The sequence below is a fragment of the Pseudophryne corroboree genome, chromosome 1, assembly GCF_028390025.1.
Source record: "Pseudophryne corroboree isolate aPseCor3 chromosome 1, aPseCor3.hap2, whole genome shotgun sequence".
Classification (NCBI taxonomy): Eukaryota; Metazoa; Chordata; class Amphibia; order Anura; family Myobatrachidae; genus Pseudophryne; species Pseudophryne corroboree.
This window is the reverse complement of record NC_086444.1, coordinates 58,375,178-58,399,471: the sequence shown is the minus strand read 5'-3', so window position 1 is coordinate 58,399,471 and position 24,294 is coordinate 58,375,178. Positions and strand designations below refer to the sequence as shown.

The 24,294-nt window shown below is 44.6% G+C and overlaps 1 protein-coding gene across 1 annotated transcript in view; it reads left to right on the top strand.

The window, feature by feature from the left end:
• The window catches only part of LOC135055839 (mucin-3B-like), a 73,499-nt gene extending 50,455 nt beyond the window's left edge, over positions 1-23,044 (top strand). The window contains exons 9-14 of the mRNA XM_063960407.1: positions 8,316-15,200; positions 15,617-16,461; positions 16,504-16,928; positions 17,029-17,196; positions 17,275-19,365; positions 19,453-23,044. Coding sequence (XP_063816477.1) covers positions 8,316-15,200; positions 15,617-16,461; positions 16,504-16,928; positions 17,029-17,196; positions 17,275-19,365; positions 19,453-22,037 — 12,999 coding nt within the window. The 3' untranslated portion in view covers positions 22,038-23,044. The remainder of the gene's footprint in view (positions 1-8,315; positions 15,201-15,616; positions 16,462-16,503; positions 16,929-17,028; positions 17,197-17,274; positions 19,366-19,452) is intronic.
• The last annotated feature ends 1,250 nt before the right edge of the window (positions 23,045-24,294 follow it).

The window sequence follows — 24,294 nt, the reverse complement described above, 5'->3', positions numbered from 1 at the left end:
AACTTGGAACGAAGCTCAGGAGAAACAAAAATCTTGCCAGGAGGCGGAACAGGAGTAACTTGAGACGAAGCAAACACAACTGGATTCAGAATGGAATGCGGAACTGGATCAGACGTCTCCTCTTCGGATTCCATAGATCGGGACAGAGCATCAGCTTTGGTATTCTGAGAACCTGGGCGGAAATGAAGCTTGAAGTTGAAACGAGAAAAGAACATAGCCCACCGGGACTGGCGAGGATTAAGACACTGGGCTGCCTTTAAGTAGAGCAAGTTCTTGTGATCCGTGTAGATGTTAAATGGAAAATTTGCCCCTTCCAGGAGATATCTCCACTCCTCAAGAGCCAGCTTGATCGCCAGTAATTCTTGGTCACCGATGGAATAATTAGCTTCCGCAGGAAGGAATTTGCGAGAGAAGAACCCACAAGGATGAATCTTCCCATCAGCCCCTATTTGGGAAAGAACAGCTCCAACTCCCACTGTAGACGCATCTACCTCCAACTCAAATGGCTAGTCCACATCTGGTTGCGACAGAACTTGGGCGGACATAAAAGCCTGCTTGATTTTTTGAAATGCAGCCAAGGCATCTTCTGGCCAGTTGGAATGATCTGCCCCCTTTCGAGTTAGGCTGGTAATAGGAGCAATGAGAGTTGAGAATCCTCTGATGAACTTCCTATAATAATTAGCGAATCCCAGGAATCGCTGAATGGACTTGAGAGTACTCGGAATAGACCAATTAGCAATAGCTTCTAATTTTGTCGGGTCCATCTGGAGATCCGATCCAGAAATTATATACCCTAGGAAGGGTATGGAAGAAACTTCGAAGGTACATTTAGACAACTTGCCGTAGAGACGGTTCTCACGAAGACGTCGGAGGACCTCACGAACTTGTAGGCGATGTGAGGAGAGATCTTGAGAGAAGATAAGGATATCATCCAGGTAGACTACGAGATATTTGTACAGGACATCACGGAAGATTTCGTTAACAAAGTGCTGGAACACTACTGGGGCATTGCTCAAGCCGAATGGCATTACTAGGTACTCGTAATGACCATCCCGAGTATTAAAGGCAGTTTTCCATTCATCACCACTTCGGATCCTGATGAGATTGTAGGCACCACGGAGATCTAACTTGGTGAAGATGCGGGCTCCCTTGACTCTGTCAAATAATTCAGTGATGAGAGGTAATGGATAGCTGTTTTTGACTGTAATATCGTTGAGCCCCCGGTAATCGATGCATGGACGTAATCCTCCATCTTTCTTTTTAACAAAGAAATAACCCGCTCCAGCGGGTGAAGACGAAGGGCAGATGAATCCTTTCTGTAAATTCTCCCTGATGTACTCACTCATTGCCTCGGTTTCAGGTACGGCTAACGGATAAGTACGCCCTCTAGGTGGCTTCTTGCCGGGAATGAGATCGATGGGGCAATCCCACTCTCTATGGGGCGGCAGAACATCGGCGGCCTTTTCGCTGAAAACGTCAGAGAAATCTTGGTAGGCCACAGGAAGACTTGACTGAACTTTAACTTCTGAAGACCTCACAGGACGAACTTGGGCTAGGCAGGACTGATGGCAGTGTGAACCCCAAGAAGTCAGTTGTAACGTGGACCAGTCAATCTGCGGATTATGTAGCTGGAGCCAGGGCATACCCAAAACGATCTCCTGGGTTGCCTGAGGGATGACCAGAAACTCAATTAATTCCGAATGCAGGAACCCGACTCCCAGAACAACTGGCTTGGTTTGATGAGAGATGGAACCCTTGGAAATTCGGCTACCATCCACTGCAGTGATATAGGCTGGATATATGAGTTCGCAGATAGGCAGACGGAACTTATCAACTGCAGCTTGGGTAATGAAGTTTCCGGCTGCTCCACAGTCCACTAACGCGGATACTGACTGGAGTCCCGCCCTAGTCTCTAAAGTCACAGGAAGGATAAGGTCTTGATTTGAAGGAGCTTGTCTAGAAGATCCCAACTTGACTCCTCCTTTACAAGTCAGGATCTGGCGTTTCCCGAACGCGCTGTACAAGAATTGATTTGGTGACCTGTAGCCGCACAATAAAGACACAGTCTCTCTCGAAGTCTTTTTGACCGCTCCTCAGGGGTTAAGCGGGACCTATTAATTTGCAAAGGCTCGTCAGAAGGTGGAGGCTGAAATTGTGTCGGAGGTACCATTCTCGGCTTGCGGGGCTCACTACGAGCACGCTCACTATTGCGTTTGCGAATGCGAGAGTCCAACTTGATACATAAAGAAATTAAATCTGATAATTGCTCAGGAATGTCACGGGTGGCTAATTCATCTTTAATTTGGTCAGAGAGTCCATGCCAGAAGGCTGCTACCACCGCTTGGTTATTTCATTGAATCTTTGCAGCCAACGTCTGGAACTGGATGACGTATTGACCCATGCTACGGGTACCTTGACGGAGTTGGATAAGATCTGCAGAAGCTGATGTTGCGCGACCTGGCTCATCAAAGATGCGTCTGAAGGTTGACACAAATTCAGTGTAATTATTCATAAGGGGATCAGCACGCTCCCACAGAGGAGACACCCAACTCAAGGCTGATCCAGAGAGCAGTGATATAATATAAGCAACCTTGGATCTTGGCGTGGGAAAATTGTGTGATAACAATTCAAACTGGATTTCACATTGATTAAGAAACCCGCGACATAACTTGGGACTGCCATCATATTTGCTAGGCATGGGCAGGTGCAAGCGTGACACTGGAGTTGATGCAGCCGGTGAAGGAGAACCCGCTGAATTTGCAGGAGCGGGGGTAACTGGAGCTGAAGGAATGAGAGCACTAGGTAGATATTGTTGTAGTATATCGAGCCGGGAGGACATTCCTTGCAGGAACTGGAACATCTGCTGCTGCGCAGCCTCTTGACCATCCAGGCGGGAGACCATATTTTGTAAGGCCCCTGACCCCACACTCTGACCACCATCCGAGTCCATCGGTCCTGGACTTACTGTCAGGTTCTGTTTAGTTTGTGTTCCCGGAGGGGGCGCTAGTGGGTCAGTGGTAGTAATGTGGAGGAAGTGAGGAGGCCGGATTGGATTCCTGCGTATGTGCGCAAAGTGGTTTTATTAAACAATAAGTTGAAACAATATGGCAGCAGAAATAATAACAGTAATGATGCAAATGAGAATGAGCAGCGTGGAAGCTGAGAGTCTATGGCAAAGTTTGTATAATTAGTTCAATCGATCAGGGGATCGATGTGTCAGTATGGGAACCGATAGTTCTTGGGTTGTGGAGCCAGCAGAGAAGATGGTGGAAATAGCAAGGCTGGTAGCAGTTGCAGGAGACTAGCATTAAAGTTCACAGTGTAGTTGGAGATAACACTGGCAGCTTGCAGGCTGATGAACAGGTGTAGCTAATGAGATGCACCTGGAGGGAAGTCTCTACTGCAGAGGCTGGAGCACACTGTGGATGGTAAAGGTGTGAAGCCTGACCAGAGATACCAGGGTTGCTGGTGCTTGTGGTTCCACGGTGAATCAGGTTCAAACTGGAAGGCAGAACAGAAACACAGGGGAACTGGAGAACGGAGCCGGACACAGGTCATAGGAGTGACACGAAGTCCAGGACAAGGACTGACTCACCCTGCTGCTCCTGATATACCCCCCGGTCTGCAGGCATTGGCTGGAAGGGAAACGAGGAGGTGCGGCTAAGCTCCGGATTGGCTGATGCGGCAGTCTGAGGAAAGCTGTCATGGCGGCGCCCATGCCGCGGCCCGGCGGGAACGCGGCGTGCATGCACGCCCGCTGACAACAGGAGCGTTCCTAGGCCCAGGATGGCATCCGGCGACAGGGAGACCAGCGACAGCGAGACGTAGGGGCCCCGGACGGAGTCCGCACCGACGGACAGTTGCAGCTGTGGAAAGTCGATTCCTGACATCACTATTACAAATGATTTTCACCAACAATCTTATGTGAGGAGTTTACCATTTCTGGAACATTATACACATATATTAATAATTCCATTCAAAAGTATCTGAATTTACGCACAGATACATATGAGCTATGAATATCATATATGGATCCCTTGGCAGTTACGTTATGTCTATATCTTTCTCTCCATCATGAGACTTGTAGTTGTCAATGAACATTTCCTTGACCTACAGGTATGTCCTTATGCACTGTGGCTTCAGTCATGTCAAACAGCTACTCTACAGCGCCAGGTCCTGTGCCGCCCGACTGCCCTGAGTGTGTTTCTCACTCAAAATGTGGGTCTAATTTGCATAAAAAGCAAATGGAAGCGACAACACTACATGGCTAGATTACACTTATCAATTTGATATGCAACATTTGTACACCTGTGTGCAAGTGAATCTGTGTAAGAACTGCTACAATGCAGCGGCTGCAACTTTTTCTCATGCCAAGTTCTGTTGTGCTTCATCTGAGAGATGCATAAGATACAAAATTTAAAAATGACTGCATACTACACCTCTCTGAGCGACTCAGTCATGGCGGACGCTAGGGGTTATATTTACTAAAAGTCAATTTTGGGTCTGTTTAAAATCAACCAGAAAATTACCAACATCCCCAAAAATTTGACCACAGTGTTTCTATTCAAAATAGGTAATTTACTAAGATCGATTATTTGTTCCATTCTGTTTTTCGATGGTGCATTGGTTTTCATTCAAAGCTCTATTTTAATTTCTAAATGTGTTCTATTCACCCTCAATAGAACCAAAAATCTACTCAAAATCACCTTAAAATGGATTGAAACTGAAAATCAACCTTTAGTAAATACAGTATACTCCCTGGTGTATGAGGACACAAATGTGGATCTACATCGTACAGATATATACAGAGATCTCTTCAAAATGTATTATGAAAAGTATTGTTTTGATGATTTATGTTTCTTAAAGAAATTGAGAAAAACATTGGAATGGGTTAGTGACGGCCACGCCACAGTCATTTACAGTGGTTTGCCCGTGCTGTGATTCACAGGAGTTTGCCATCTTGAGCCACCAGGACTGGCAGGTGTGGGCTACAAGTGAACTGCATTATTGTTTCATCAGGATAGAAGAAATTGCTCCAGCCATACTGAGACAGGACTGATCATTCTCTATCTCCCTCTGCTCTGCATCCTTTGCTGCTAGGCATTACACAGATTTTACATGCAAACTTTGCTTTTTTTATGGGATGATGTCTGTTAGCTCAAAGGCAAGGCAAGACAAGATCTCTCCAAAGCTATTGGGCATCTGGGGAATTAACAGACAAGAATTGGCTTACATATGGAAAAATGGGGTTTAGGAGAAAATGTGACCAGTGGTGGTTCCACAGGTGGGGCTGCAGCGCAGTCCAAAATTCAAATAGGGGAGCAACACCAGTTGCAACATCAAACACTGCCTAACATTACCGGCCGGGACTCACTAGTCTCCAAACCTTTAAACGTTCCCTGAAAACTCATCTCTTCAAACAAGCCTACCAAATTCCTGACTCACACACATAACCTTCAATGCTTCCCTATCCAGTTACTCTGCACAGTCCCCATAACCTCACATTTTGTCTTCCAACATTGCTGGGTGATCTTATCATACAACCCATTAAGAACCTAGCAATCTGGGGAACCATTATGTAACAGGTTGCATCTATCCTTGTGTATCAATGCCTATTTCCCTATAGATTGTAAGCTTGCGAGCAGGGCCTTCCTACCTCTGTCTGTCTTTGGCCAGTTTTGTTCTATAACTGTTGTTCTAATTGTAAAGCGCAACGGAATATGCTGCGCTATATAAGAAACTGATAATAAATATATAAATAAATTGGCAGTTGGTGACAGTGGGTGTGGCTACCCTATTTGAATTTTGGACTGTGCTGCAGCCCCAACTCTGGAGCCGCAACTGAATGTGCCCACATTTTATGTAAACAATAATCCAATGCACTTAACCACCTGTAGTGCCTGAGGTATGTGACCACACCATTTGAATACGGAAATAATATGTGCATGTGTGCGTGCAATTCTAAATCAGCACTGTAACTACCTGTGTGCCAGGTGTACCTGAGGGCGCACGGCCAGCAGCTTGTAATGAGTCAAATTGACTCATTACAAGCCACCTGTTCTGTGCCGTGCGCCGCGATGGAGGAGAGCAGCAGCGCCGGAGGCAGGGAAGGAGGAGGAGGAGGGAGGGGGACTGGAGCCGCAGCAGCGCTATGTCATTGGTAGTAGCGCCGCTGAAGCAGTCCCCTCTCCTTCCGTATTGGCTGCCCGGCGCTGCTGTGAATGCTGGGATGCACTTCCCTCATCCCAGCATTCACAGCGGCGGGCAGCCAATGCAGAAGGAGAGGGGGCTGCTGCAGCAACGCTACTACCAATTACATAGCGCTGCTGCGGCTCCACTCCCACTCCCTCCTCCCCTTCTCTGCTGCCCGGGAATGGATTTGCCTGCACGAGGAGCCTGACTGCCAGCAGGGAGAGATGGTAAGTCTCTCTCTCTCTCTCTCTCTCTCTCTCTTTCTCTCTCTCTCTCTTCTGTCTGCCACAATGTGTAAAAAGGGGGACTGGTTGCCGTAATGTGTAAAAAGGGGGATGCTATCTGCCGTAATGTGTGAAAAAGGGGACGCTGTCTGCCGTAATGTGTAAAAAGGGGGACGCTGTCTGCCGTAATGTGTAAAAAAGGGGACGCTGTCTGCTGTAATGTGTAAAAAGGTGACGCTGCCTGCTGTAATGTGTAAAAAGGGGGATGCTGGCTGCCGCAATGTGTAAAAAGGAGGATGCTGTGTGCCATAATGTGTAAAAAAGGGGACGCTGTCTGCCGTAATGTGTAAAAAAGGGGACGCTGTCTGCCGTAATGTGTAAAAAGGTGACGCTGCCTGCTGTAATGTGTAAAAAGGGGACGCTGCCTGCCGTAATGTGTAAAAAGGGGACGCTGCCTGTTGTAATGTGTAAAAAGGGGAAGCTGCCTGCTGTAATGTGTAAAAAGGGGACGCTGTCTGCCATAATGTGTAAAAAGGGGACGCTGCCTGCTGTAATGTGTAAAAAGGGGGATTGTCTGCCATAATGTGTAAAAAGGCACGCTGTCTGCTGTAATGTGTAAAAAGGGGGACGCTGTCTGCCGTAATGTGTAAAAAGGGGACGCTGTCTGCCGTAATGTGTAAAAAGGGGGACGCTGTCTGCCGTAATGTGTAAAAAGGGGACGCTGTCTGCCGTAATGTGTAAAAAGGGGGGCGCTTTCTGCCGTAATGTGTAAAAGGGGCTCTACCTGGTGTAGTGGCGCTACTGTGCAGCGTAATTTGAATAATGGAGACTACTGTGCACCGTAGTATGAATTGGTATTATTTTGTGGCCACACCCCTTCCCCATGAAGCCATGCCCCTATATATTTTTCATGTGGCTGCGGCGCGCACTGCCCCTATCTTGCATGGGGGGGCGCCAATGCCATTTCTTGCACACAGCGCCTAGTTATGGCACTGTTCTAAATACAGCAGTGTTGCTCCAAATTAGGGCCTAATTCAGACCTGATTTCTGGACAGCGATTTTTGCAGCCCTGCGATCAGGTAGTAGCCACCTAAAGGAGAAGTGTATTTTAGCTGTGCAAGTGTTGCGGACGCATGTGTAGCAGAGCTGCACAAACTGCTTTTGTGCAGTCTCTGCGCAGCCCGGGACTTACTTAGCCGCTGCCATCACTTCAGCCTGTCCGGGACCGGAAATTGACGTAAGAAACCCTTCCTTCCAACGCTTGGACATGCCTGTGTTTTTCCAGACACCTGAAAGCACCCTTTTCCTGTCAGTCACCTTGCGATCACCGATGCGATCGCTTTTTCCGCACCATCCCATTACTATGCACTGATCCCCGTTACTGCAGGCCGTCGCGCCTGCGCATTGCGGTGCATACGCATACGCAGTTCGGATGTGATCGCAGGCTGTGAGAAAACGCAGCCTAGCGATCAGGTCTGAATTACCCCTTAATTCCAAAAGGGAAATCTAGAGCATCAAACCTTCGAAACAGATACAGTGGAGAAGTATCCCATCACACCCAAAGCTTCTAGCTATCGTAATAAAATATACGGTAGCTTACATTAAATCAAAGTTATATTCTTTCTTCACCTTTGTACTTTTCTGCATGAAGATAGAATGAATATTCATGAGAGTGTGAAAATCCCATGTACTGGCAGAAGTGTGCTCACTGCACTACCGACAATCATGGAAAGGGTGGATTTATGATCATGGGTGGAAGTTCTATCCAAAATGGGGTGTCCTCTGGTGGAATGGAGGCAAGGCTTATTTTGTCCTGATTTCATATGTTTGAATGTAGGGCGCTATGAATGATGACAAAATTAGTATTAGCGTTACTGAACTTTACTATTTCTTTTTCAGGTCAACACTTTGTTTCTGGATTATTATTTTCATGCTATACCAGTAATTATATTGGCCCAAGTTTTCCAGAAAAAGGAGAGTGAATTTTTCCAAGTTCCTGCTTACAATAATAATATCACCTCTGTGTCATCTTATGGAAACATCTGTAAAACACCAACTGGTGATCGGAGGACAACATCAGCAAGTACATCACAAACAACAACAAGTTTCAATACAACAGTGTCATCTCCTTCACAAACCCATCTTGATTCAACAACTATCAATAAAACTACAATCGCATCTCCAGCAGATCAGGCAACTACAGTAGCATCTACTACAACATCTACATCAACTACTGTGACAACCACAGCAACACCCACAACATCTGCAACATCTCCATCAACTACTGTGACAACCACAGCAACACCCACAACATCTGCAACATCTCCATCAACAGATTTAAACGTTATAACACGAACAACTTCTACAACATCACTTTCAACAACTTTAGCCATAACTACAGCACTAACTACCACTACATCACGCTCATCAACTTTAACCACAACTACAACACCCACTACCGCTTTAACATCACCCTCAACAACTTTAGCTACAAATACATCACCCACTATCACTAAAACAACACCCTCAACAACTTTAGCAACAAATACAACACACAATACCACTACATCATCCTCAACAACCTCATCTACAACTACCACACCCAGTGCCACTACATTACCCTCAACAACTTTAGTAACAACTCCCACTACCACTACAATATCACCCTCAACAACTTTAGCTACATCTACAACATCCACTAAAACTACATCACCTTCAACAACTTTAGTCATAACTACAACACCCACAACTACTAAAACAACACCCTCAGAAAATATAGCAATAACTACAGCACCCGCTACCTCTCTGTATCCTTCAACTACAAAACTCACAACCATTACATCACCCTCAAAAACTTTCGCTACAATTACAGTGCCCACTACCGCTTTATTACATTCAATAACTTTAACAAACACTACAACACCCACTACCACTACATCAACAACTTTAGCTACAACTACAACACCCACTACCACTACAAAATCCTCAACAACTTTAGTTACAACTACAGTGGCCACTACAACTATAACAACACCGTCAACAACTTTAGCAACAACTGCAGCACCCATTACTACAACAGCCACACCCTCAACAACTTTAGCAACAACAAAAGCACCCAGTACCACTACATTACCCTCAACAACTTTAGCAACAACTACAGCACCCACTACCATTACATCACCCTCAACAACGTTAGCAACAACTACAGGACCCACTACCACTCTATTACCTTCAACAACCTTAGCTACAACTACAATACACACTACCACTACATCACCCTCAACAACTTTAGATAGAACTACAACACCCATTACCACTACATCACCCTCAACTTTAGCTATAACTACAACATCCACTACCACTTTATTACCTTCAACAACTTTAGATACAACTACAACACTCACTACCACTACATCACCCTCAACAACTTTAGCTACAACTACAACACCCACTACATCACCCTCAGCAACTTTAGTTACAACTATGGCACCTACTACTACAACTACAACAACATCATCATCAACAACTACAGCACCCACTACCACTCTATTACCTTCAACATTTGCTACAACTACAGTGCCTACTACGTCATCCTCAACAATTGTAGCTTCAACTACAATATCTACTACCAATACATCACCCTCAACAACTTTAGCAAAAACTACAACACCCACTACCACTCCATTACCTTCAACAACATTAGCTACAACTACAGTGCCCACTACGTCACCCTCAACAATTGTAGCTACAACTACATCACCCATTACCACTACATCACCCTCAACAAATTTGGCAACAACTACAACACCCACTACATCATCCTCAACAACTTTATCAATAACTACAGCACCCACTACCACTACATCACCCTCAACAACTTCATCTACAACTACAACATCCACTACCACTACATCACCTTCAACAATTTCAGCTACAACTACAACACCCACTACCACTACATCACCTTCAACAACTTCAGCAACAACTGCAGCACCCACTACCACTACAACAACATCATCAACAACTATAGCAACAACTACAGCACCCAGTACCACTCTTTTGTCTTCAATAACATTAGCTACAACTACAGTGCATACTACATCACCCTCAACAACTTTAGCTACAACTACAACACCCACTACCAGTACTACATCACCTTTAAAATCTTTAGGAACAACTACAGCACCCACTACTACTACTACATTACCCTCAACAACTTTAGCAACAACTACAGCTGCCACAACCACTACAACAACACCCTCAACAACTTTAGCTACAACTACAGCACCCACTACCATTACATTACCCTCAACAACCTTAGCAACAACTACAGCACCCACTACCACTACATCATCCTTAACAACTTTAGCAACAAGTACAGCACCCACTACCAGTACAACACCCTCAACAACTTTAGTAACAACTACAGCATCCACTTCCACTATAAAACCATCCTCAACAACTTTAGCAACAACTACAGCACCCACTACCACTACATTACCTTCAACAACTTTAGCAACAACTATAGCAGCCACTACCACTACATCACCCTCAACAACTTTAGCAACAACTGCAGCAGCCACGACCACTACAACAACACCCTCAACAACTTTAGCTACAACTACAGCACCCAATAACACTACATTACCCTCAACAACTTTAGCAATAACTACAGCATCCACTACCACTACAACAACATCCTCAACAACTACAGCACCCACTACCACTATGTTACCCTCAACAACTTTAGCAAAAACTACAGCAGCTACGACCACTACAACACCCTCAACAAATTTAGCTACAACTACAGCACCCAATACCACTACATTACCCTCAACAACTTTAGCAATAACTACAGCAGCCACTACCACTACAACAAAAACCTCAACAACTTTAGCAACAACTACAGCACCCAATACCACTACAATAACACCCTCAACAACTTTAGCAACAACTACAGCACCCACTGTCACTATATTACCATCAGCAGCTTTAGCAACAACTACAACACCAACCACCACTACATCACCATCAACAACTTTAGCAACATCTACAGCACCCACTACCACTACAAAATCACCCTCAACAACTTTAGCTACAACTACAGCATCCACTGCCACTACAACAACATCCTCAACAACTTTAGCAACAACTACAGCACCCACTACCACTACATTACCCTCAACAACTTTAGCAACAACTACAGCAGCCACAACCACTACAACAACACCCTCAACAACTTTAGCTACAACTAAAGCACCCACTACCACTACATTACCCTCAACAACCTTAGCAATAACTACAGCACCCACTATCACTACATCACCCTCAACAACTTTAGCAACAACTACAGCACCTACTACCAGTACAACACCTTCAACAACTTTAGCAACAAGTACAGCACCCACTACCAATACAACACCCTCAACAACTTTAGCAACAACTACAGCATCCACTACCACTATAAAACCATCCGCAACAACTTTGGCAACATCTATAGCACCCACTACCACTACATTACCCTCAACAACGTTAGCAAAAACTACAGCACCCACTACCACTACATTACCCTCAACAACTTTAGCAACAGCTACAGCAGCCACAACCACTACAACAACACCCTCAACAACTTTACCTACAACTACAGCACCCACTACAACTACATTACCCTCAACAACTTTAGCAACAACTACAGCACCCACTACCACTACATCACCGTTAACAACTTTAGCAACAACTACAGCACCCACTACCAGTACAACACCCTCAACAACTTTAGCAACAAGTACAGCACCCACTACCAGTACAACACCCTCAACAACTTTAGCAACAACTACAGCATCAGCTACCACTATAAAACCATCCTCAACAACTTTAGCAACAACTACAGCACCCACTACCACTACATTACCCTCAACAACTTTAGCAACAACTACAGCACCCACTACCACTACATCACCCTTAACAACTTTAGCAACAACTCTAGCACCCACTACCAGTACAACACCCTCAACAACTTTAGCAACAGTTACAGCACCCACTACCAGTACAACACCCTCAACAACTTTAGCAACAACTACAGCATCCACTACCACTATAAAACCATCCTCAACAACTTTAGCAACAACTACAGCACCCACTACCACTACATTACCCTCAACAACTTTAGCAACATCTACTGCAGCCACTACCACTACATCACCCTCAACAATTGTAGCAACAACTACAGCAGCCACAACCACTACATTACCCTCAACAACTTTAGCAACAACTACAGCAGCCACAACCACTACAACAACACCCTCAACAACTTTACCTACAACTACAGCACCCACTACCACTACATTACCCTCAACAAGCTTAGCAACAACTACAGCACCCACTACCACTACATCACCCTTAACAACTTTAGCAACAACTACAGCACCCACTACCAGTACAACACTCTCAACATCTTTAGCAACAAGTACAGCACCTATTACCAGTACAACACCCCCAACAACTTTAGCAACAGCTACAGCATCCACTACCACTACAACAACATCCTCAACAACTTTAGCACCCACTATCACTACATTACCCTCAACAACCTTAGCAACAACTACAGCACCCACTACCACTACAACACCCTTAGCAACTTTAGCAACAACTACAGCACCCACTACCAGTACAACACCCTCAACAACTTTAGCAACAAGTACAGCACCCACTACCAGTAAAACACCCTCAACAACTTTAGCAGCAACTACAGCACCCACTGCCACTACATTACCCACAACAACTTTAGTAACAACTACAGCAGCCACAACCACTACAACAACACCCTCAACAACTTTAGCTACAACTACAGCAGCAGCAACCACTACATCACCCTCAACAACCTTAGCAACAACTACAGCACCCACTACCACTTCATTACCCTTAACAACTTTAGCAACAAGTACAGCACCCACTTCCACTACATCACCCTTGACAACTTTAGCAACAACTACAGCACCCACTGCCACTACATTACCCACAACAACTTTAGTAACAACTACAGCAGCCACAACCACTACAACAACACCCTCAACAACTTTAGCTACAACTACAGCAGCCGCAACCACTACATTACCCACAACAACTTTAGTAACAACTACAGCAGCCACGACCACTACAACAACACCCTCAACAACTTTAGCAACAACTACAGCACCCATTACCACTACATCACCCTCAACAACTTTAGCAACAACTACAGCACCCACTACCACTACATCACCGTTAACAACTTTAGCAACAACTAAAGCACCCACTACCACTACATTACCCTCAACAACCTTAGCAATAACTACAGCACCCACTACCACTACATCACCCTCAACAACTTTAGCAACAACTACAGCACCTACTACCAGAACAACACCTTCAACAACTTTAGCAACAAGTACAGCACCCACTACCAATACAACACCCTCAAAAACTTTAGCAACAACTACAGCATCCACTACCACTATAAAACCATCCGCAACAACTTTGGAAACAACTACAGCACCCACTACCACTACTTTACCCTCAACAACTTTAGCAACAACTACAGCAGCCACTACCACCACCACATCACCCTCAACAACTTTAGCAAAAACTGCAGCACCCACTACCACTACATTACCCTCAACAACTTTAGCAACAGCTACAGCAGCAACAACCACTACAACAACACCCTCAACAACTTTACCGACAACTATAGCACCCACTACAACTACATTACCCTCAAAAACTTTAGCAACAACTACAGCACCCACTACCGCTACATCACCGTTAACAACTTTAGCAACAACTACAGCACCCACTACCAGTACAACACCCTCAACAACTTTAGCAACAACTACATCATCAGCTACCACTATAAAACCATCCTCAACAACTTTAGCAACAACTACAGCAGCCACTACCACTACATTACCCTCAACAATTGTAGCAACAACTACAGCACCCACTACCACTACATTACCCTCAACAACTTTAGCAACAACTACAGCACCCACTACCAGTACAACACCCTCAACAACTTTAGCAACAACTACAGCATCCACTACCACTACAACAACATCCTCAACAACTTTAGCAACAACTACAGCACCCACTACCACATTACCCTCAACAACTTTAGCAACAACTACAGCACCCACTACCACTACATTACCCTCAACAACTTTATCAACAGCTACAGCAGCCACAACCACTACAACAACACCCTCAACAACTTTACCTACAACTACAGCACCCACTACCACTACATTACCCTCAACAACTTTAGCAACAACTACAGCACCCACTACCACTACATCACCATTAACAACTTTAGCAACAACTACAGCACCCACTACCAGTACAACACCCTCAACAACTTTAGCAACAAGTACAGCACCCACTACCAGTACAACACCCTCAACAACTTTAGCAAGAACAACAGCATCCACTACAACTATAAAACCATCCTCAACAACTTTAGAAACAACTACAGCACCCACTACCACTACATTACCCTCAACAACTTTAGCAACAACTACATCAGCCACTACCACTACATCGCCCTCAACAATTTTAGCAACAACTACAGCACCCACTACCACTACATTACCCTTAACAACTTTAGCAACAACTACAGCAGCCACAACCACTACAACAACACCCTCAACAACTTTACCTACAACTACAGCACCCACTACCACTACATTACCCTCAACAACTTTAGCAACAACTACAGCACCCACTACCAGTACAACACCATCAACAACTTTAGCAACAAGTACAGCACCCATTACCAGTACAACACCCTCAACAACATTAGCAACAACTACAGCATCCACTACCACTACAACAACATCCTCAACAACTTTAGCAACAACTACAGCACCCACTACCACATTACCCTCAACAACTTTAGCAACAACTACAGCAGCCACTACCACCACCACATCACCCTCAACAACTTTAGCAACAACTACAGCACCCACTACCACTACATTACCCTCAACAACTTCAGCAACAGCTACAGCAGCCACAACCACTACAACAACACCCTCAACAACTTTACCTACAACTACAGCACCCACTACCACTACATTACCCTCAACAACTTTAGCAACAACTACAGCACCCACTACCACTACATCACCCTTAACAACTTTAGCAAAAACTACAGCACCCACTACCAGTACAACACCCTCAACAACTTTAGCAACAACTACAACATCCACTACCACTATAAAACCATCCTCAACAACTTTAGCAACAACTACAGCACCCACTACCACTACATTACCCTCAACAACTTTAGCAACATCTACAGCAGCCACTACCACTACATCACCCTCAACAATTTTAGAAACAACTACAGCACCCACTACCACTACATTACCCTCAACAACTTTAGCAACAACTACAGCAGCCACAACCACTACAACAACACCCTCAACAACTTTACCTACAACTACAGCACCCACTACCACTACATTACCCTCAACAAGCTTAGCAACAACTACAGCACCCACTACCACTACATCAACCTTAACAACTTTAGCAACAACTACAGCACCCACTACCAGTACAACACCCTCAACATCTTTAGCAACAAGTACAGCACCCATATACAGTACAACACCCCCAACAACTTTAGCTACAACTACAGCATCCACTACCACTACAACAACATCCTCAACAACTTTAGCAACAACTACAGCACCCACTACCACTACATTACCCTCAACAACTATAGCAATAACTACAGCACCCGCTACCACTACATTACCCTCAACAACTTTAGCAACAACTACAGCAGCCACAACCACTACAACAACACCCTCAACAACTACAGCACCCACTATCACTACATTACCCTCAACAACCTTAGCAACAACTACAGCACACACTACCACTACATCACCCTTAACAACTTCAGCAACAACTACAGCACCCACTGCCAATACATTACCCACAACAACTTTAGCAACAACTACAGCACCCACTACCAGTACAACACCCTCAACAACTTTAGCAACAAGTACAGCACCCACTACCAGTAAAACACCCTCAACAATTTTAGCAACAACTACAGTACCCTCTACCACTACCTTACCCTCAACAACTTTAGCAACAACTACAGCAGCCACAACCACTACAACAACACCCTCAACAACTACAGTACCCACTACCACTACATTACCCTCAACAACCTTAGCAACAACTACAGCACCCACTACCACTACATCACCTTTAACAACTTTAGCAACAACTATTGCACCCACTGCCAATACATTACCCACAACAACTTTAGCAACAACTACAGCACCCACTACCAGTACAACACCCTCAACAACTTTAGCAACAACTACAGCATCCACTACCACTACAACAACATCCTCAACAACTTTAGCAACAACTACAGCAGCCGCAACCACTACATTACCCTCAACAACTTTAGCAACAACTACAGCACCCACTACCACTTCATTTCCCTTAACAACTTTAGCAACAACTACAGCACCCACTACCACTACCTTACACTTAACAACTTTAGCAACAAGTACAGCATCTACTACCACTATAAAACCATCCTCAACAACTTTAGCAACAACTACAGCACCCATTACCACTACATTACCCTTAGCAACTTTAGCAACAACTACAGCACCCACTACCACTACATCACCGTTAACAACTTTAGCAACAACTACAGCACCCACTACCAGTACAACACCCTCAACAACTTTAGCAACAAGTACAGCACCCACTACCAGTAAAACACCCTCAACAACTTTAACAAAAACAACAACAGCATCCACTACCACTATAAAACCATCCTCAACAACTTTAGCAACATCTACAGCAGCCACTACCACTACATCACCCTCAACAATTTTAGCAACAACTACAGCACCCACGACCACTACATTACCCTCAACAACTTTACCAACAACTACAGCACCCACTACCACTACATTACCCTCAACAACATTAGCAACAACTACAGCACCCACTACCACTACATCACCCTTAACAACTTTACCAACAACTACAGCACCCACTACCAGTACAACACCCTCAACATCTTTAGCAACAAGTACAGCACCCATTACCAGTACAACACCCCCAACAACTTTAGCAACAACTACAGCATCCACTACCACTACAACAACATCCTCAACAACTTTAGCAACAACTACAGCACCCACTTCCACTACATTACCCTCAACAACTTTAGCAATAACTACAGCACCCACTATCACTACATTACTCTCAACAACCTTAGCAACAACTACAGCACCCACTACCAGTACAACACCCTCAACAACTTTAGCAACAAGTACAGCACCCACAACCAGTAAAACACCCTCCACAATTTTGGCAACAACTACAGCACCCTCTACCACTACTTTACCCTCAACAACTTTAGCAACAACTACAGCAGCCACAACCACTTCAACAACACCCTCAACAACTACAGTACCCACTACCACTACATTGCCCTCAACAACCTTAGCAACAGCTACAGCACCCACTTCCACTACATCACCCTTAACAACTTTAGCAACAACTACAGCACCCACTGCCACTACATTTCCCACAACAACTTTAGTAACAACTACAGCAGCCACAACCACTACAACAAAAACCTCAACAACTTTAGCTACAACTACAGCAGCCGCAACCACTACATTACCCTCAACAACTTTAGCAACAACTACAGCACCAACTATCACTTCATTACCCTTAACAACTTTAGCAACAACTACAGCACCCACTACCACTACCTTACACTTAACAACTTTAGCAAAAAGTACAGCATCCACTACCACTATAAAACCATCCTCAACAACTTTAGCAACAACTACAGCACCCACTACCACTACATCACCCTCAGCAACTTTAGCAACAACTACAGCACCCACTACCACTACATCACCCTCAACAACTTTAGCAACAACTACAGCAGCCACGACCACTACAACAACACCCTCAACAACTTTAGCAACAACTACAGCACCCACTACCACTACATCACCCTTAACAACTTTAGCAACAACTACAGCACCCACTACCAGTACAACACCATCAACAACTTTAGCAACAATTACAGCACCCACTACCAGTACAACACCCTCAACAACTTTAGCAACAATTACAGCATCCAATACCACTATAAAACCATCCTCAACAACTTTAGCAACAACTACAGCACCCACTACCACTACATTACCCTCAACAACTTTAGCAACATCTACAGCAGCCACTACCACTACATCACCCTCAACAGTTTTAGCATTAACTACAGCACCCACTACCACTACATTGCCCTCAACAAGTTTAGCAACAACTACAGCAGCCACGACCACTACAACAATACCCTCAACAACTTTACCTACAACTACAGCACCCACTACCACTACATCACCCTCAACAACCTTAGCAACAACTACAGCACCCACTACCACTACATCACCCTTAACAACTTTAGCAACAACTACAGCACCCACTACCAGTACAACACCCTCAACAACTTTAGCAACAAGTACAGCACCCATTACCAGTACAACACCCCCAACAACTTTAGCAACAACTACAGCATCCACTACCACTACAACAACATCCTCAACAACTTTAGCAACAACTACAGCACCCACTACCACTACATTACCCTCAACAACTTTAGCAATAACTACAGCACCCGCTACCACTACATTACCCTCAACAACTTTAGCAACAACTACAGTAGCCACAACCACTACAACAACACCATCAACAACTACAGCACCCACTACCACTACATTACCCTCAACAACCTTAGCAACAACTACAGCACCCACTACCACTACATCACCCTTAACAACTGTAGCATCAACTACAGCACCCACTACCAGTACAACACCCTCAACAACTTTAGCAACAACTACAGCACCCACTACCAGTAAAACACCCTCAACAATTTTAGCAACAACTACAGCACCCACTACCACTACATTACCCTCAACAACTTCAGCAACAACTACAGCAGCCACAACCACTACAACAACACCCTCAACAACTACAGTACCCACTACCACTACATTACCCCCAACAACCTTAGCAACAACTACAGCACCCACTTCCACTACATCACCCTTAACAACTTTAGCAACAACTACAGCACCCACTACCACTACATCACCCTTAACAACTTTAGCAACAACTACAGCACCCACTACCACTACATCACCCTTAACAACTTTAGCAACAACTACAGCACCCACTACCAGTACAACACCCTCAACAACTTTAGCAGCAATTACAGCACCCACTACCAGTACAACACCCTCAACAACTTTAGAAACAACTACAGCATCCACTACCACTATAAAACCATCCTCAACAACTTTAGCAACAACTACAGCACCCACTACCACTACATTACCCTCATCAACTTTAGCAACATCTACAGCAGCCAGTACCACTACATCACCCTCAACAATGTTAGCATTAACTACAGCACCCACTACCACTACATTACCCTCAACAACTTTAGCAACAACTACAGCAGCCACAACCACTACAACAACACCCTCAACAACTTTACCTACAACTACAGCACCCACTACCACTACATCACCCTCAACAACCTTAGCAACAACTACAGCACCCACTACCACTACATCACCCTTAACAACTTTACCAACAACTACAGCACCCACTACCAGTACAACACCCTCAACAACTTTAGCAACAAGTACAGCACCCATTACCAGTACAACACCCCCAACAACTTTAGCAACAACTACAGCATCCACTACCACTACAACAACATCCTCAACAACTTTAGCAACAACTACAGCACCCACTACCACTACATTACCCTCAACAACTTTAGCAATAACTACAGCACCCGCTACCACTACATTACCCTCAACAACTTTAGCAACAACTACAGCAGCCGCAACCACTACAACAACACCCTCAACAACTACAGCACCCACTATCACTACATTACCCTCAACAACCTTAGCAACAACTACAGCACCCACTACCACTACATCACCCTTAACAACTTTAGCAACAAGTACAGCACCCACTACCAGTAAAACACCCTCAACAATTTTAGCAACAACTGCAGCACCCACTACCACTACATTACCCTCAACAACTTTTGCAACAACTACAGCAGCCACAACCACTACAACAACAACAACAACCTCAACAACTACAGTACCCACTACCACTACATTACCCTCAACAACCTTAGCAACAACTACAGCACCCACTTCCACTACATTACCCACAACTTTAGTAACAACTACAGCATCCACAACCACTACAACAACACCCTCAACAACTTTAGCTACAACTACAGCAGCCGCAACCACTACATTACCCTCAACAACCTTAGCAACAACTACAGCACCCACTACCACTTCATTACCCTTAACAACTTTAGCAACAACCACAGCACCCACTACCATTACAACATCACCCTCAACAACTTTAGCTACAACTTCAGTGCCCACTACATCACCCTCAACAACTTTAGCTAGAACTACAACACCCACTACCATTGCAACTTTACCCTCAACAACTTTAGCAACAACTACAGCACCCACTGCCACTACACCAGCACCTTCAACAACTTTAGCAACAACTACAGCACCCACTATCACTACATTACCATCAACAACCTTAGCAATAACTACAGCACCCACCACCACTACATCACCCTCAACAACTTTAGCTACAACTACATCACCCAGTAGCACTATATCACCCTCAACAACTTCAGCAACAACTAAAGCACCCACTACAACAACATCCTCAACAACTTTAGCAACAACTACAGCACCCACTATCACAACAACATCACTTTTAACAACAACTACAGCACCCACTACCACTACATCACCCTCAACAACTTTAGCAACATCTACAGCACCCACTACCACTACATTACCCTCAACATCTTTATCAAAAACTACAGCACCCACTACCACTACAACATCACCCTCAACAACTTTAGCTACAACTACAGCACCCGCTACCGCTTCATCACCCTCAACAACTTTAGCAACAACTACAGCACCCACTACCACTACAACACCCTCAACAACTTTAGCTACAACTACAGTGCCCACTACATCACCCTCAACAACTTTAGCTACAACTACAACACCCACTACCATTACAACTTCACCCTCAACAACTTTAGCTACAACTACAGTGCCCACTACATCATCTTCAACAACTTTAGCCACAACTACAGCACCCACTACCACTACATCACCCTCACCAACCTTAGCTACAACTACAGTGCCCACTACATCACTCTCAACAACTTTAGCTACAACTACAACACCCACTACCACTACAACATCACCCTCAACAATGTTAGCAACAACTACGGCACCCACTACCACTCTACTACCTTCAACAACATTAACTACAACTACAGCACCCACTACATCATCCTCAACAACTTTAGCTACAACTACAACACCCTCCACCACTTCATCACCCTCAACAACTTTAGTTACAACTACAACACCCACTACCACTACAACATTACCTCTAACAAAAGAAATTGTAGAAGTTACATTTTTGGATGATGATGATGAGTAAAATGTGTCCTAGATTGATAATACTGTACATTTTCTAGATACTTATATCAGTAATGCCTGCAGACCATAAAATATAATGTATAGTCCTGCAAAGTATAGCAGTAAAAGCATTATGTATAATAACTGGAACATTATCAACATTCCATCATAATTTGGGTATTCTAAACATCAAGAATCAACCACTGACCACTAATATAGATATTTTAGCCACTGGAAAACTTAATTACACTTTTCTCATCATCTGTTAATTCAGGGTAGGTCAATGCAATAGACCTATGAGTGAAAACTGTGGTAATATCTGATATCAGCATGTACAGAGTATGAGGCAGAGTGTAGGATGCAAGTCCAAATGTGGACGGGTCCCACCGATTCCACAACAGGCATACAGTACATACATATACACACATATGGACAGTGACCAATCATACTGAACTGACCCATACCATAGGAGAGCCAAGGGAGTATCGTGGGTGTGTAAGGCTGACTTCCATGCTCGTTTTTGGCGTGCTAACGGAAATGTGATGCCTGTTTCTGACTATTCTCTTTCTCGCACCCAATGGAGTGGCTGTAAATAACAATACTAATTGTGATGGCTGCAGCCAAAGACTCAAAACCAGTGGGCCACACGGCCTTCTGCATGAAGATGATCAGTTTATCGGCACAGACAGGCGGATAATCGCATTAGTATAGGTATTAAGCAAGCTTCTGCGGCTGAACGGATAAGAGACCACAGATTCGTCCAACTCAGAAAGATATCTTATACTCTCATTCAAAGATATCAGGACAACCCTTGCCATAATTATCCAACCGCCTTATTCCATCAAGCCACACCCTGGTTGAACCTGTCAAAAAAACTTAGTTTACCTCCTTTCAAAGACTTTAAGAGTGTGTTATGAAGAACGGATATTTGAGTGCGTAGGGTGTCGGCAATAATAGAGCCATCTACATGTACATTTTTAACTGAGAAACCAACATAATCACTTAAACAATGTAACTGCAATTCTGGAATCCAATCATCATTTTACGATGATAGAGGACAAGGAGTAAAAGTATCTCATGTGCAAAGATTGTGGGGCAGATGTATTGAGCCCGGAGAAGTGATAAATGGAAGGTGATAACGCACCAGCCAATTAGCTCCTAACTGTCATTTTTCAAACCCGTAATGATTGGCTGGTGCTTTATCACCTTCCACTTATAACTGCTTTATCACTTCTCCAGGCTTAATACATCTGCCCCTCTGTTTTTTTTTTATGATGTGTTGTTTAGTAAAAACAATAAGGTTTTATTATTATTTTTTTCTTGTGAAATGTCTGTGAACTTCATATTAGGTGGATAAGGGATCTCTTTGTTTCTGACCCTCATCTCCCATCGGGTGCTTAAACAAGTATCACTCTGTATCTCCGACAGGTGTGGAGGGACCAAATGACAGTACTGTATGCAGGGCCGGAGCTTCCACTAGGCAGCTTTAGGCAGCTGCCTAGGGGCGCCGGGACCTGAGGGGGCAGCCTGCTACAGCTGCCTGAAAAAGGTTGAATGGTCTTACCTTTCCCAGCCGCTGCAATCCCCCAGAACTCGTATGTTACAGTAGCCGCGACTGCTAAGCTCCCGTATTGCAGCCTCCAGCTCCACCTCCACCCGGCACAGGCAGTAACTTTGACAGCTCCTGGAGTCCTGGCTGGGGGTGACATGCAGCACTGCTCTTCATTCCAGGCTCTTTCACAGACTACTCTGTCCCAACTCTGCACTGCAGTCTGCAGGTAAGGTGGCTGCACAGTGCATTCTCTGCATTGATAAGGAAAGAGGGCGAGAGCAGCAGTGTGGTGAGGGGGGGGGGGGGGGAGATAAAGAGCAGGCATGCACACAGTCTGGGGGGATCAGCAGCACCATGCACACAGATGGTGGCGGGGATAGAACAGCAGACATTTAACAGAGTAGGGGGAAGGGGCAGTAGGCAGAAGTTTTGCCTAGGGTGCTTAGAAACCTTGCACCGGCCCTGACTGTATGTGCAGTTCAGTAAATCTATTTCCAAGCTACTACCGTATGTAGTATTACCATGTAGCTTATAAGACAGCTTAGGACAGATGTGCGACCCTGTGGCAATAAAAGATGGAAAAAAACAGTTTTATATCGGTGGATCACCAATGCAATACTCAGCTCCCTCTGGGACATACTTGCTGACCTCTCAGTAAGGTCTCTGGGAGGGTCCAGGGGTGAGTGCAGCCAGACGGGGGTATGGGGGCACAGAGCTATGATCATGT